The sequence below is a fragment of the Telmatherina bonti genome (genome assembly GCF_933228915.1).
Source record: "Telmatherina bonti genome assembly, chromosome: 19".
Taxonomy (NCBI): Eukaryota; Metazoa; Chordata; class Actinopteri; order Atheriniformes; family Telmatherinidae; genus Telmatherina; species Telmatherina bonti.
Window position 1 is genome coordinate 5,794,710 of NC_136617.1, and position 14,422 is coordinate 5,809,131.

At 49.4% G+C, this 14,422-nt stretch overlaps 1 protein-coding gene across 1 annotated transcript; it reads right to left on the reverse strand.

Moving 5' to 3' along the window:
- Positions 1-430: 430 nt before the first annotated feature.
- Positions 431-14,396, reverse strand: scn1bb (sodium channel, voltage-gated, type I, beta b). The gene is made up of 6 exons (XM_079258810.1): positions 12,525-14,396; positions 12,287-12,453; positions 6,872-7,109; positions 4,413-4,554; positions 3,468-3,542; positions 431-1,033 (listed from the first exon to the last, which is right to left on the reverse strand). The coding sequence occupies exons 1-5, from the start codon at positions 12,574-12,576 to the stop codon at positions 3,473-3,475; spliced, it is 669 nt and encodes a 222-aa protein (XP_079114936.1). The 5' UTR covers positions 12,577-14,396; the 3' UTR covers positions 431-1,033; positions 3,468-3,472.
- Between the last annotated feature and the right edge of the window lie 26 nt (positions 14,397-14,422).

Genomic DNA, 14,422 nt, shown 5'->3' on the forward strand with positions numbered 1-14,422 from the left:
TCCGGTTGGGGACTGGGTCCAGCTGTAGGGGGGTGTATCCATGCGGACCGTGTTCACGCTGCACTTTGGTGAAACCAGTCAAACCATTAGAATAATATCTCCCCATTCCCACCAGAGGTGGCGCTGCACTAGTATTTAGCAGAAGAGAGGACCAGACCGGCGTGAAGAAGAAAACTCTGTTTCCTCCACCTGCCAGTTAAACATGGAGACCAAACTATGGCTGTTTTGGGTTTTTATTGTGTCTTATGCAAGTATCCTGCAGAAATCCACTGCAACAATGGACGCAGTATGAACACCAGACGAGGCAGAGGACCCTTAACGCCATCGCTATGGATTTACCCACAATGCAACGCTACGCCACATGCAGGAAGGGACTGGTTTGTAGTCCGCTTCCTGTATTTGGTCCGCTTGGAACGGACCGAGACCTGCGTTTGTTTGATCTGAATCAGAATCTGTTTGGTGCATTTCCCCAAACGAAGCGACTTTCTGAGCAAACGGACTCGGATTCGGATCAGGACGGATTCGGACGTGACTTTAACGCAGGCATCTCTGCAGACGGACCCAAACCGAGCCAGAAAAAACAAAGAGACATTTTGTGTATTTTTATTAGCATGTCTCTGAATTCCACTGAATGTACAGCTAACAGTTAAACTGGGAATACAATCCATCATGTTCTGCCTTATAAACAACATCTGTGGAGTTCATGTTGAATTTACACCTCTGGTGTGAAGGTTTAGTAAAAAGTTTTCTTCCTGGTCGAACTGGTGGAGACCAGTGGACCTCAGACTACATACATGGACGTTCCTGTATATGCTTCACCATGGTGGCTCATTAATGCATAATGTTTCTTATAAGTGCAGAACATGCTTTAACAAGCAGGAAACTATTTACAGTGCTGGTTCCATGCGCTCTGTGTGGGTCGTATCTGCCGGCGGCGTCTGCAGGAGAAGGTGGAGATGAAGAGGAGTTTCCTGTCCAAGTTGTCGTCATGCAGGTCAGCAGCTGAAAGATGGTTCCGGTCTGAGAAAAAAACCTGAAGAGGAGGAAAAGTTATCGGTAAAAACGTTGAATATTCCAGTTTTCATTAGTTTGTTAAGTCGTTGTCATCAGGGCCTATGGGCGTAAAACTGTGACATTATATTACTGCTGGAAATTAAATTAGGCTTTGGAAAAATTCAGACTGGGAATGTTTTTATAAGAAACAAAACAACATTATTTTAATCGTACGTTAGCGACGACGTTAGCGTCTGACTTTAACGTGTTATTGGTGGATCATCTGACATGGCCAGGTATAGTCGGCCTTCCCCTGAACCCCGCAGTGTCTGTGGCAAAACTTGTTTATTTAATTAATCTTCATCAAACTTTTTATTTTATTTGCTTTAATTTTTGTATTTTTTAATTTAAAAGACGAAATAATTATGATTTGATCTGACGCTCAGACTTCCTGCATGGAGGCGAGTAGATGGACATCTCTGTGATGAACTAAACGTGTTCTATTCAGCCACTTGGGGTTCTTCTGCAGGTGATGACAATCAGGATGAGTGGGAACTGTGGGAATGGTGGGAACTGTGGGAACCGTGGGAATGTTGGGAACCGTGGGAAGACTGGAAAGACCCAGCGAAACCAGCATTTTAAACTCATTTTTTTCATTTTAACCAGTTGAGTTTTACATGAACTTTAAACGGAAACGACGCCTGGAGTTAGAAGGAGTCTTTACTCTGCTTCCACTCTGAAGCTTCCAGGCTGGCTTCCGACCTTCCCGCCGCAGGTGCACTCAGGTAACTCCTGCTGTTCTAGCAGCTGCAGAAAGCTTCAGACACACTGACTAAACCTCCACCCAGATCAGGTGCACCCACCCAGGAACCAGCCTAATTATTGACCACTTATTTGCATGGTGGTGTGATGATGATGATGTGGGCGAATCATCGCCAGGCCTTGGCCAGGGTCGGTGGTAGCGTGTAGAAAGGAACACATGTCGGGTGTCGTCCACCACTTCCAGCAGGCTGGAGGATTCCAGCAGATGGTTACCATAGCAACCACAGGTTCCCGCCTCTGGAGGCTCCATCATCAGCTGGATTAATCCTCACACACTTTGTTGGTTTTTATTTGCTGCAGGCGTTGCACAGAGCCGAACAAGTTGAGCAGATCGGTCTGGTTAACGTCTCTAACTGGTCACATGATGCCATTGGTCTGATTCGTTAACTGGTCTCAGCAGGTTAGATCCGTTTCCATTGAGGTTTTTAGGTGAATCTCTACAAAGTTTTGCAGGTTTTTCGACTGTTTATCGTGTGATAATGCGATATAACGCCTGGCGTTATCTCCAGGCATCCAGCTAGTTTCAGGCTTTTCCCGACCCGGCATCTTTTCGTTTCTGAGGACGGAGGTTATTTTTCTCTCTTTAACTGTCTGTAAAAAGATTTCCGCCATCTTGAGCTGACAGGACCTTTTCAGCGACATCTGCCAGGTGTTTTGGAGCGTTGCCGTCGCCATGAGCAGGTTTTATTGCCTGCAGGTTCTGCATTATGGAAACACAGCGACAGTTTGACTTTAAAGTCTTTCTGCATCACTTCTGCACACGTGACTCCAGCATGTTCATAGCAAGCGAGCGACCTGCCTCGGGTTTTCTCATTTCAGCTCAGGTGGAATATCTCCCATGGAAGCAGTCCTGGAGAAGCCGAACCATTAGAGATGAGGAGGTTGTTCTAACCTTTGTCTGAAGCCGATTGAACGTGTTTAAAAAGCAGCTTCCCAGCAGAGAAGATGGAGACAGATCCAGCATCGGCCGTCTTCAGGTGGATTTTAAAGATCCGTCTTTGGTGTTTCGGATAAGAAATGAGGACAATCTCCATGTTGGTCCCATTTCACACGTGTTTCCGTGGTAACGAGCAGGTGATCTGACCCGTCCAGGCTTTGGATGAAGCGGGACTGAAAAGCTGTTTCTGTTGCTCTGACGTGGGACTGAGGGACATACTGGTTTACTGGTCGATTCGCTGATGGACGTCTGGTGGAGTGTAACCTCACAGAGACAGACTTGTCATCTGGCATTTTCCTGCTGGTCTGACAGGTTCTTACTGGTCTCACTGGTTGATAAAACTCAGCAAACGGCTGGTGTCTGTTCCCATGACAACGTGATTGTGTCGTCTTGGACCGGAGCAGCGACTCGCCGGCGCTGTTAACGTTTTCCTGCTGAAGACGAGACTCTGCAGCGACTCTGCCGACATCAGCTGGGCCTCACTCAGAGCTGCCTAAAGGTTTAATTTTAATCATTAAAGGAAAAAACGTCTTTTTACAGTATTTTATACCAACTCTGCTTCAATCTGGGCCAAATGTTGGTCGGTTTATTCCTGCATCTTCACTCGATGCAGATTAACGTCAGCAGAGTCGCTCTGCTGCTGGTCGTTCTGTCGACTTGCAACGTGTGAGAAGACCCCGACGTGTCTGCGCTGAGGATGCTGCAGACATCGTACCTGTGCTATTCTCCGACCTGCACGCCCGCACAGTTGTCTTTACTCTCCGAAGCAATCGCTAAATATTCAGCATTTCTGGAAGAAGAAGAAGAAACACAAAGCGTTAGTCTCCGTCAGAAGTGGAGAACCTTCATCAGTGACATGGCGAGAAATAAAATGATGTTTGAACTTACAGGAGGGAGGTTTTGGTTTTGGTTTTTACTGAGGAGGAGGATGAAAACGTGGACACAAAGACAGGTGAAGGCACACAAACACGATGGAAACAGTCAGCACGTTACAGAAACGGGACGAGTGGCGGGAAGCAAAGGGAGAGGTGGGCTCCAGCGGGGCGTTGGGAATGAAGAATGGCAGGATTCATGAGGAAACAAGACTTTTTGAGGCTTCGTGTTTAACTGCTGGTGTTCAGCAGCGTTTCACTAAAACTTCACAGAAAAGCAACGGCTTCCCTCAGATGAGGGTTTATATCAGTAAATTTATATAAAAGGCAAAATAAAAAAAACAGATCAAATCCTAGAAGCGAAAAGAGCATGTTTGCCTCCAGGACTCAGAAGAAAAGTCCCTCCAGGATGTCTGCATGGCCTCAAATCTGCTCCAAATGCGACGAAGAAACAGGAATTACAGGAAGAGGTGACGTTTGGTTTAGAGGAAGGGGGAGATGTGAAGAATATAAAACGTATTTCCTGCATCAGAACCAGGAGGAAACTTGGAGATTAAACGGGGAGTAAAAGTTGTATTTTTATTTACATCAATGTGCTTTTGGGCCTTTCAGTTGCATCCTGCAGGGACGGCGGTTTTCAAACAGGAGTAAATCTCCTTGTATCTCCTGGACATGGATGAAACCTGCAGCTGTGACCATCAACGTGGTGGACAACTAAAATCAGTGGAGATACAAGATGTTTCCCTGGCAGGAGCCTCCATGCACAGAGCCGGAGCTGGAATACTCACGCCGCCTCCCGTAACGCCTCCTCCCCGGCCGCCGCGATCTTCCTGTAGCAGTAAATCATCTCGATGAGGAGCCAGACCTGCAGGCCGATGATGGACACGTACATCATGACCTCGGACACAATGGATGCCGTTCCTCTGGTGGCTGCAGACAGGAAGCCAAACAGAAAACATTTCATCTGTATCACATCATGTCAGGCTCAGACTGAGGAATAATCCACCATCAGCAGGATGGGCGACGAGTCGCCTGATGGACGAAGAGTTGCAGGACGGGTGGTCAACAAGTCGCAGGACTGGCAGTTGATGAGTCGCAAGACAGACGACAAGTCACAGGATGGATAAAAGACAAGTCGCAGGAAGGACAGCGAGTCACAGGACAGATAAAAGACGAGTCGCGGGACGGACGAAAGACGAATCGCCGGACGGACGAAAGACGAGTCGCCGGACGGACGAAAGACGAGTCGCGGGACGGACGAAAGACGAGTCGCCGGACGGACGAAAGACGAATCGCCGGACGGACGAAAGACGAGTCGCAGGACGGACGAAAGACGAGTCACAAGACAGATAAAAGACGAGTCGCCGGACGGACGAAAGACGAGTCGCGGGACGGACGAAAGACGAGTCACAAGACAGATAAAAGACGAGTCACAAGACAGATAAAAGACGAGTCGCCGGACGGACGAAAGACGAATCGCCGGACGGACGAAAGACGAGTCGCAGGACGGACGAAAGACGAGTCACAGGACAGATAAAAGACGAGTCGCCGGACGGACGAAAGACGAGTCGCGGGACGGACGAAAGACGAGTCGCCGGACGGACGAAAGACGAGTCGCCGGACGGACGAAAGACGAGTCGCCGGACGGACGAAAGACGAATCGCCGGACGGACGAAAGACGAATCGCCGGACGGACGAAAGACGAGTCGCAGGACGGACGAAAGACGAGTCACAAGACAGATGAAAGACGAGTCGCCGGACGGATGAAAGACGAGTCGCCGGACGGATGAAAGACGAGTCGCAGGACGGACGAAAGACGAGTCCCAGGACAGATAAAAGACGAGTCGCCGGACGGATGAAAGACGAGTCGCCGGACGGACGAAAGACGAATCGCCGGACGGACGAAAGACGAGTCGCAGGACGGACGAAAGACGAGTCACAAGACAGATAAAAGACGAGTCGCCGGACGGATGAAAGACGAGTCGCCGGACGGACGAAAGACGAATCGCCGGACGGACGAAAGACGAGTCGCAGGACGGACGAAAGACGAGTCACAGGACAGATAAAAGACGAGTCGCCGGACGGACGAAGGAGGAGTCGCAGGACAGATGAAAGATGAGTCGCAGGACGGACGAAAGACGAGTCACAAGACAGATAAAAGACGAGTCGCCGGACGGATGAAAGACGAGTCGCCGGACGGATGAAAGACGAGTCGCCGGACGGACGAAAGACGAATCGCCGGACGGACGAAAGACGAGTCGCAGGACGGACGAAAGACGAGTCACAAGACAGATAAAAGACGAGTCGCCGGACGGATGAAAGACGAGTCGCCGGACGGACGAAAGACGAATCGCCGGACGGACGAAAGACGAGTCGCAGGACGGACGAAAGACGAGTCACAGGACAGATAAAAGACGAGTCGCCGGACGGATGAAAGACGAGTCGCCGGACGGACGAAAGACGAATCGCCGGACGGACGAAAGACGAGTCGCAGGACGGACGAAAGACGAGTCACAAGACAGATAAAAGACGAGTCGCCGGACGGATGAAAGACGAGTCGCCGGACGGACGAAAGACGAATCGCCGGACGGACGAAAGACGAGTCGCAGGACGGACGAAAGACGAGTCACAGGACAGATAAAAGACGAGTCGCCGGACGGACGAAGGAGGAGTCGCAGGACAGATGAAAGATGAGTCGAAAGACGGATGAAGGACAAGTCGCTGGACGGACAAAAGACGCGTCGCAGGACGGACGAAAGACGAGTCGCAGGACGGACGAAAGACGAGTTGCCGGACGGACGAAAGACGAGTCGCAGGACGGACGAAAGACGAGTCGCAGGACGGACGAAAGACGAGTCGCAGGACGGACGAAAGACGAGTCGCAGGACGGACGAAAGACGAGTCGCAGGACGGACGAAAGACGAGTCGCCGCACGGACGAAAGACGAGTCGCCGGACGGACGAAAGACGAGTCGCCGGACGGACGAAGGACGAGTCGCAGGACAGATGAAAGATGAGTCGAAAGACGGATGAAGGACAAGTCGCTGGACGGACAAAAGATGAGTTGCTGGACGGACGAAGGACGAGTCGCAGGAAGGACGTCGAGTCGCAGGGTGGATGAAAGACGAGTTGCAGGACAGATGTAAAAAAAAAAACAAAAAACCAACATGTTTTCTGGTTGAATTTCACATGAAATCCAACAACACAACATCACCTGCTGATGCAACCTGGCGCCTGCGTTGTCGTACCTTTAGCCACCACAGTGAGGTGGACCACCTTGTCGATGATGGTGTTGTACTCGTAATACTCGTAGGTGAGGATGCGGTTCAAGAAGCAGCGGTAGGTGCCCGAGTCGTTGAAGGTAACGTTGAGCAAATAGATGGAGGCGTCTTGGATGTCATTGCTCCTTTTGCTTCCTTCCCAGAGGATGCGGTCCATGAAGACGTCGTGTTCGATGGTGGGGCCGTTTTCGTTGTAGGAGTAGATCTGTTGTGACACACATCAGCAGCCCATTATTTTCACATGAAAACCCTTAAACTGTGTGATGCTATTCTTTATTATTACTTCAATGAGCATTTAATACAATATTTTTATGTCAACAACACAATGATAGGAGCCCGATGTTCAGCGTCTGCACCTGGAGTTCCACAAGGCTCCGAGTTGGGCCCCCTGTGGTTCAGCGTCTACACCTAGAGTTCCACCAGGCTCCGTGTTGGGCCCCCTGTGGTTCAGCATCTACACCTGGAGTTCCACAAGGCTCCATGTTGGGCCCCCTGTGGTTCAGCGTCTACACCTAGAGTTCCACCAGGCTCCATGTTGGGCCCCCTGTGGTTCAGCGTCTACACCTGGAGTTCCACAAGGCTCTGAGTTGGGCCCCCTGTGGTTCAGTGTCTACAAGTTCCCACTAGCTGAGAACAAAACAAATATCTGATTATGTATATGACTGTCTCAGCAGGGGTGTCTGGTCTCAGTCATCAAATGTTTCATCATTTTCTTCAGCTAGATTAGAGGTGTCACACCGAAGGGCCGGTATTGCCGGGCTTTTGTTGTTTCCCTGCACCAACATGCCTGATTCAAATCAAATGGATTCAACAGCTTTCAGGATTCAACAACAGTCAGGTGTGTTGGAGCAGGGAGACAAGAAAGCTCTGCAGGATTCTGGCACAGGAGGACTGCAGTGTGACACCTGGGAGCTAATTGAAGGTAAATCTAAAATGAATGTTCTTCTTTAAAGCTAAAAATGAGCATCTTCAGGTCAACCCAGAAGTCTTGGTGTCATTTTGGACTCGAAGCTGAATTTTAACGTCCAGATTAAAGCAGGAACCACATCCGCATTTTCCCCCCTGCAGATCTGATGAAGAGTAAAGGGCCCTCCCTGAGCCGTCACCTTATCGTGGTGGAGGGGTTTGTGTGTCCCGAAGATCCTAGCAGCTATGTTGTCGGGGGCTTTATGCCCCTGGTAGGGTCACCAATGGCAAACAGGTGTCTACGGGAGGGACCAGACCAAGCACGGCTCATCGACCTCTACGATGACGACCAACCTGGGCATAAATGTTCCTTTGCCCTGACGCGGGTTACCGGGACCCCCCTCTGGAGCCAGGCCTGGGGGTGGGGCACGAGAGCAAGCGTCTGGTAGCCTTGCCTTTGCCCATGGGACCCGTTCGGGCTCAGCTCGAAAGGGTTACATGGGTCCCACCTCCCGTGGGCTCATCATCTGCGGGAGGAGCCGTAGGGGTTGGGTGCAGTGTGAGCTGGGCGGCAGCAAAGGGCGGGGACCCTGGCGGTCCGATCCCCGGCTGCAGAAGCTGGCTCTAGGGACGTGGAACGTCACCTCTCTGGTGGGGAAGGAGCCTGAGCTTGTGCGTGAGGTTGAGCGGTTCCGACTAGATATAGTTGGACTCACCTCGACGCATGACTTGGGCTCTGGAACCAGTACCCTCGAAAGGGGCTGGACTTTCTTCCACTCTGGAGTTGCTCATGGTGAGAGGCGCCGAGCAGGTGTGGGCATTCTCCTCAGCCCCCAGCTTGGTGCCTGCACGTTGGGGTTTACCCCGGTGGATGAAAGGGTAGTTTCCCTCCGCCTCCGGGTGGGGGGACGGGTCCTGACTGTTGTCTGTGCTTATGCACCGAACAGCAGTTCAGAGTACCCACCCTTTCTGGAGTCCTTGGAGGGAGTGCTGGAGGGTGCTCCTTCTGGGGACTCCATTGTTCTGCTGGGGGACTTCAATGCTCATGTGGGCAATGACAGTGAGACCTGGAGGGGAGTGATTGGGAGGAATGGTTCCCCCCCCCCACCCCCACCACCCCAAACCCAAATGATGTTTTGTTATTGGACCTCTGTGCTCGTCATGGATTGTCCATAACGAACACCATGTTCCAACATAAGAGTGTCCATATGTACACCTGGCATCAGGATTCCCTGGGCCGCAGTTCGATGATTGATTTTGTAGTCGTATCGTCGGACCTGCGGCCACATGCCTTGGACACTCGGGTGAAGAGGGGGGCGGAGCTTCAACCGATCACCACCTGGTGGTGAGTTGGCTCAGATGGTGGGGGAGGAAGCCGGTCAGATCTGGCAGGCCCAAACGTGTTGTGAGGGTCTGCTGGGAACGTCTGGCTGAGTCCCCCGTCAGAGCGAGCTTCAACTCCCACCTTCAGCAGAGCTTCAACCATGTCCCGGGTGAGGCGGGGGACATTGAGTCCAAATGGGCTGTGTTCCATGCCTCTATTGCTGAGGCGGCCAGCCAGAGCTGTGGCTGTAAGGTCGTTGGTGCCTGTCGTGGCGGTAATCCCAGGACTCGTTGGTGGACACCAGCAGTGAGGGATGCCGTCAAGCTGAAGGAGGAGTCCTATCGGGCCTTCTTGGCCTGTGGGACTCTGGAGGCAGCTGATGGGTACCGACAGGCTAAGCAGCATGCGGCTTCGGCTGTCGCCAAGGCAAAAACTTGGGAGTGTGAAGCGGCTGGGATGAGACTCAGCACCTCCAAATCTGAGACCATGGTCCTCAGCCGGAATAGGGTGGATTGTCCTCTCCGGGTCGGGAGTCAGGTCCTGCCTCAAGTGGAGGAGTTTAAATATCTCGGGGTCTTGTTCACGAGTGAGGGAAGGATGGAGTGTGAGATTGACAGACAGATTGATGCGGCATCTTGTATACAGGCGGCTGAAATGAGTTTCCTCCGCAGGGTGGCCGGGCTCTCCCTTAGAGATAGGGTGAGGAGCTCGGTCATCCGGGAGGAGATCAGAGTAGAGCCGCTGCTCCTCCGCATCGAGAGGAACCAGTTGAGGTGGCTCGGGCATCTGGTCAGGATGCCTCCTGGACCTCCCTGATGAGGTGTTCCAGGCACGTCCCTCTGGGAGGAGACCCCGGGGAAGACCCAGGACACGCTGGAGGGATTATATCTCTCGGCTGGCCTGGGAACGCCTCGGGATCCCCCCCGCAGAGTTGGCAAATGTGGCTGGGGAGAGGGAAGTCTGGGCTTCCCTGCTTAGGCTGCTGCCCCCGCGACCCGACCCCGGATAAGCAGCAGAAGATGGATGGATGGGTTCAGGTCTGTTTGACGTCTGTCTTATTTTGTGGGTTTTCTTGCGTATTCTCTCTCTTCAGCTCCTTCTCGCCTGGAGCCAAAACACGTTTCCTTACCAGGACAAAGAAATTGGATCTTTTATTTATGTTCATCAAAACTAAGGCAGTACACATGAACACACACTTCTGTCTAAATGTTTCAGATTAAAGTTCATTTGCTGTTTTCATGTTTTAAAAACGACAAGATAAATACATAAAATAACAGAATGCCGGTAATTTCACGTTTGTCATGTAACGCATTACATCCGTCAATAAAATGATAATTATATTGTTACTCATACAGTTAGATAGCAGTGTTTATGCTAAAAGTCATTTTAATTTTTATGTTGACATTTAAATCTGAAAAAACATGTATTATTGTCAAAAAAAAAAAAAGCACAAACAGATATTTATGTTTGTAAAAAAAAAAATTTTAAAAATCAAATATTTGGACTTTTTTGTCATTTCAAGCACTAATAAATCAAGGTTTCTGGATCTATTCACGCATTTCTTTCTACTCCGTATTGATTGCAGGAGTCTGCTGTTTAATAAATGATGACTTGCTAATTGCATCTCTTCCTGATCTGCGGCCGACATGTCCTGAGTGCGTTTTTAACCTCTTATCTTGGTTTATGGACTGTAAACAAAACAGCTCATCAGGGACAAATAAAGTTATATTGAATTTAATTAAATGCCAAACCCGCTGACAACCGTGCGAGGCTCGACGTCTGCTGAATAGACAGGATTTCTTCATGCAAATATGTTTTTTCTCTCCAGTGGAGGAGAAATTAAATGTTTGTATGAATCTTAAAATGTAGATTTCTGGAGACAAAATGCGGCAGACAGACGGAGGGACGGTGGGGGGGGGGTAAGAAAAATGTTGTGATATTTGACGATATATCGATATTTAAAAGCGTATCCTTTCTGAGCAGTTTGCTGTCCGCCGACGTTGTTTTGTGTTGTTTACATTTAAACTTTGTTTTCATTTCAATTAAACTTGAAGAATCCTGTAAACAGTTTATTCTTTTATGTATAAACATAGTTTTCCTGTGAAAAGGTCGCATGTTGATCCTGCAGCGATAGCTTGTTCCGCGGGGAGATGTAGACGCTCTGATCGTCATGACGTGATGTGAAGCGTAACGGCGTTCACGCTACGCTCTCATTTCAATATGATGTGATGTATCGTATCGTCACACACGTGGACAGACTCGGGGAGCAGATCGGGTTTATGGGTCTGCCGTAACAACGGAACTGAAGCAAACCGTCTGGGATCCGGTGAGACCGGATTCATCTGCTCCCTTTGTGCTTCAGCTGGGTTTTAATGAAGCTGCATCTGCCGCTGAAACCTGTAAACACACGAAGAATCCTGGTGGACGAGACGAGCAGTGCATGCTGGGTAAAAACACCATTCTGACTCAGAGGGGCGCCGCCAGGAATTCTGGGTCCTATGAAAGACAACGGCATGGACCCCATCGCTTGATCGCAAATTTTAGATTTCTGTTTTTGCTTCAAGCTGATAAAAAAAAGCTTTTCATGGGAATAATAAAGATCTAGGGCTGTGTTTAACCCTTTATGGGACATGTGACTCTTTTTGACTTTCACTTTGTTTTCATATCCAGCATGAAACTTTTATTTTGTTAATGTACCAACAGAATGGAGGTCTTGGTTCATACCAGGACAATTTGAGGTTAAAATGTCTAATTTGAAGGTATTTCATTGATTCCCCTGATGAAGGGTTAAATCACAGTGCAGACATCTAACTAGGTTATTTTTATATAAATCAGTTTATATTACTGCTATGTTTTATTACAACCTTTGAATAAAGTATTTATTATTTTTAATGAAGGTTTAATGATTTTCTTATATAGTTTGCACATCTTTTTGGCCCCTATCAAGTCATGGGGCCCTTAGATTCTTCCTAACTTTCCCCCCATATGGCGCCTCTGACTCTGACCGGGATGCGACACAAGGTCAAGTTCTGAGGCGTCTCATCGATTCCGCCTCATGATGGCGGAGGACGCGGGGAGACGTACTGACACGTGCTGACAGCTTCGTCGTGAGGATGAGGACGGCTCGAGGACTTGCTGTGATGTAAACTCACGTGAACGAAGTCGGACTCCCCTTTGGGCCGGAAGTACCACTCCACCGTGGCGGTTCCCTCCACCTCGCTGCGCTTCTTGCAGGAGATGCAGCCCAGCTTGAAGCCTTTTCCTGCCACGGCCTCCGTGTCCGAGTCCACCTCAGCACAGGCGCCATCGCAGCCGGATGCTGTGCAAAACAAAAGGCAGCCATTAGTGGGAGGTGAGCGTCTGCAGCTGCAGGGAGGCGTCTGGACTCACCGAACAGGCCGCAGAGCAGCGCCAGCAGCAGCAGCAGGCGACCAGGAGCCATGATGCTTCATGCAGCGAGCACCTCCAGGCTCCCAGCGGCGCTTTCAGACCGGGCGAAGAGAAGCTCAGGGGAACGTCTGCAGGAAGGTGTCTGCGGGTCTTTCCAGCTCTTTGGCTTGATCCAGAATTTATTGCCACTAATTATTGCTCCCTGATCAATTCCCTAATAAATCAGCTGTCAGCTTCTGGAAGAATCCAGATACCTGCAGCCTCACAGTGTCCACCTGATCCACACCCTGAGACGGGATTGTCTTTGTCCCTGAGAAATGCTCCCAGTCGATGGATCCGGCTGCTGACTGGGAAACTGCTTCACCATGAAAGCGTCTTCACCTGCAACATGCTACTGATGGACACGTTTACATGCATATGTCACGTGCACGCTGAGAGGAAGAAAAGCTACTGTTTACAAGCTACCAGAGTTTAAAGCAGACCAGTCTGAGGATGCAGATCCAGATCCGAATCCAGAGCCGGACCAGAGGAAACTGAGATTTCAGGCCTCCTGTCCTCCCGGAGCCGCGTCCTCTCCTGCGATGGAAAGACTGGGAATCTCACCTATCTGATCCTGACCCCGTGCTCGTGGAAGCGACGTCTCGCTCGCGCTGGCATTGCAGAGGAAAGAGCGCGAGCGAGCAGGCGGACATCCAAGCCGAACAGAAGGGAAAACGCGCAGAGCTGCGTTTGACGCCACGGCGGCTCCGCTTGTCAGGATGCTGCAGATGCACTGCGGTAAAAACACGAGAGGGGGGGCTGCGCGCGCGCGCGACTCCGAGCGCGCGCTGCGGGGATGTGATGGTTAGGGTTAGGGTCAGCTTTGTTATTTTTAAAGCGCAGTTTGGTTCGAAAGCAGCGGCAGAACCCTCATTCTGCACATTTAATCCCTAAAAAGTCGCAGTTGTGAGAAAATGCGCCTGTTTCTGGGTGAACTGGCCCTTTAAGTGGAGGTCCAGAATGTCCCGAACCGTCATCTGACGCGGGATTTATCACCGTCATAACGTGCAATAGCTGCACACGCACGCGCGTGCCTGGCGAAATTGTATCGCGCGCGCGCGCGATGTGCGCGAGGACACTGATGCTGTTTTAGCGACAAAACAGGTTCGTGTCGTTATGCTGCGTTCACTTACCGCCTGGAAACTCGGAATTTCTAAGACTTAACGGAACCTTTTCTTTGCTTGGATCCTTTAATGTTTTGTTGGTTGTTGTTTATTTTGATGGGTTTTTTTTTGTTGTTGTTGTTAATATGCAGTAATATCCTTGTCTGACTTGTTTTCTGACAGCATGAGATTTACAAGTTAAAGTGTCTCATAATTTTATTTAAAGTCATAATTATACTATTTTAAATGATGGAATTCAGCATTAAATTCGATATTCATAGAAATGCTGAGATTAAAGTAATGTTTATGAGTTAAAAAGTCATAATTATGAAATAAGTTGCTAATTATTATGGAATCAAAGTGATAACCAGTTGAACCTCACAGACTTATCCTACAATCATGACTTTTTGTATCTCACAATATTGACTTTACATAATTTAACTTTTAAATATTATGACATTAGCTCATGATTATTAGTTTATATCTCATTGTAATCGGTCATAATGACTTAATTATGACGTTTATATCTCACGATTTTAACTTTATCTCGTAATAATGACGGAATCTCATAATTATAACATTTTAGCTCACATTATGACTTTAAATTTAATCATTGTTAGAATATCTTCAAGGAATGAGCTTCCAGTGTTAAATGTATGAAAACGGTTTTTTCCAATAAAATAAACCCGGACAGGGTTTGTTTATGACAATGAAACATGAGGGGAAAATGTAATCATTCATCTTCCCACGCACCCT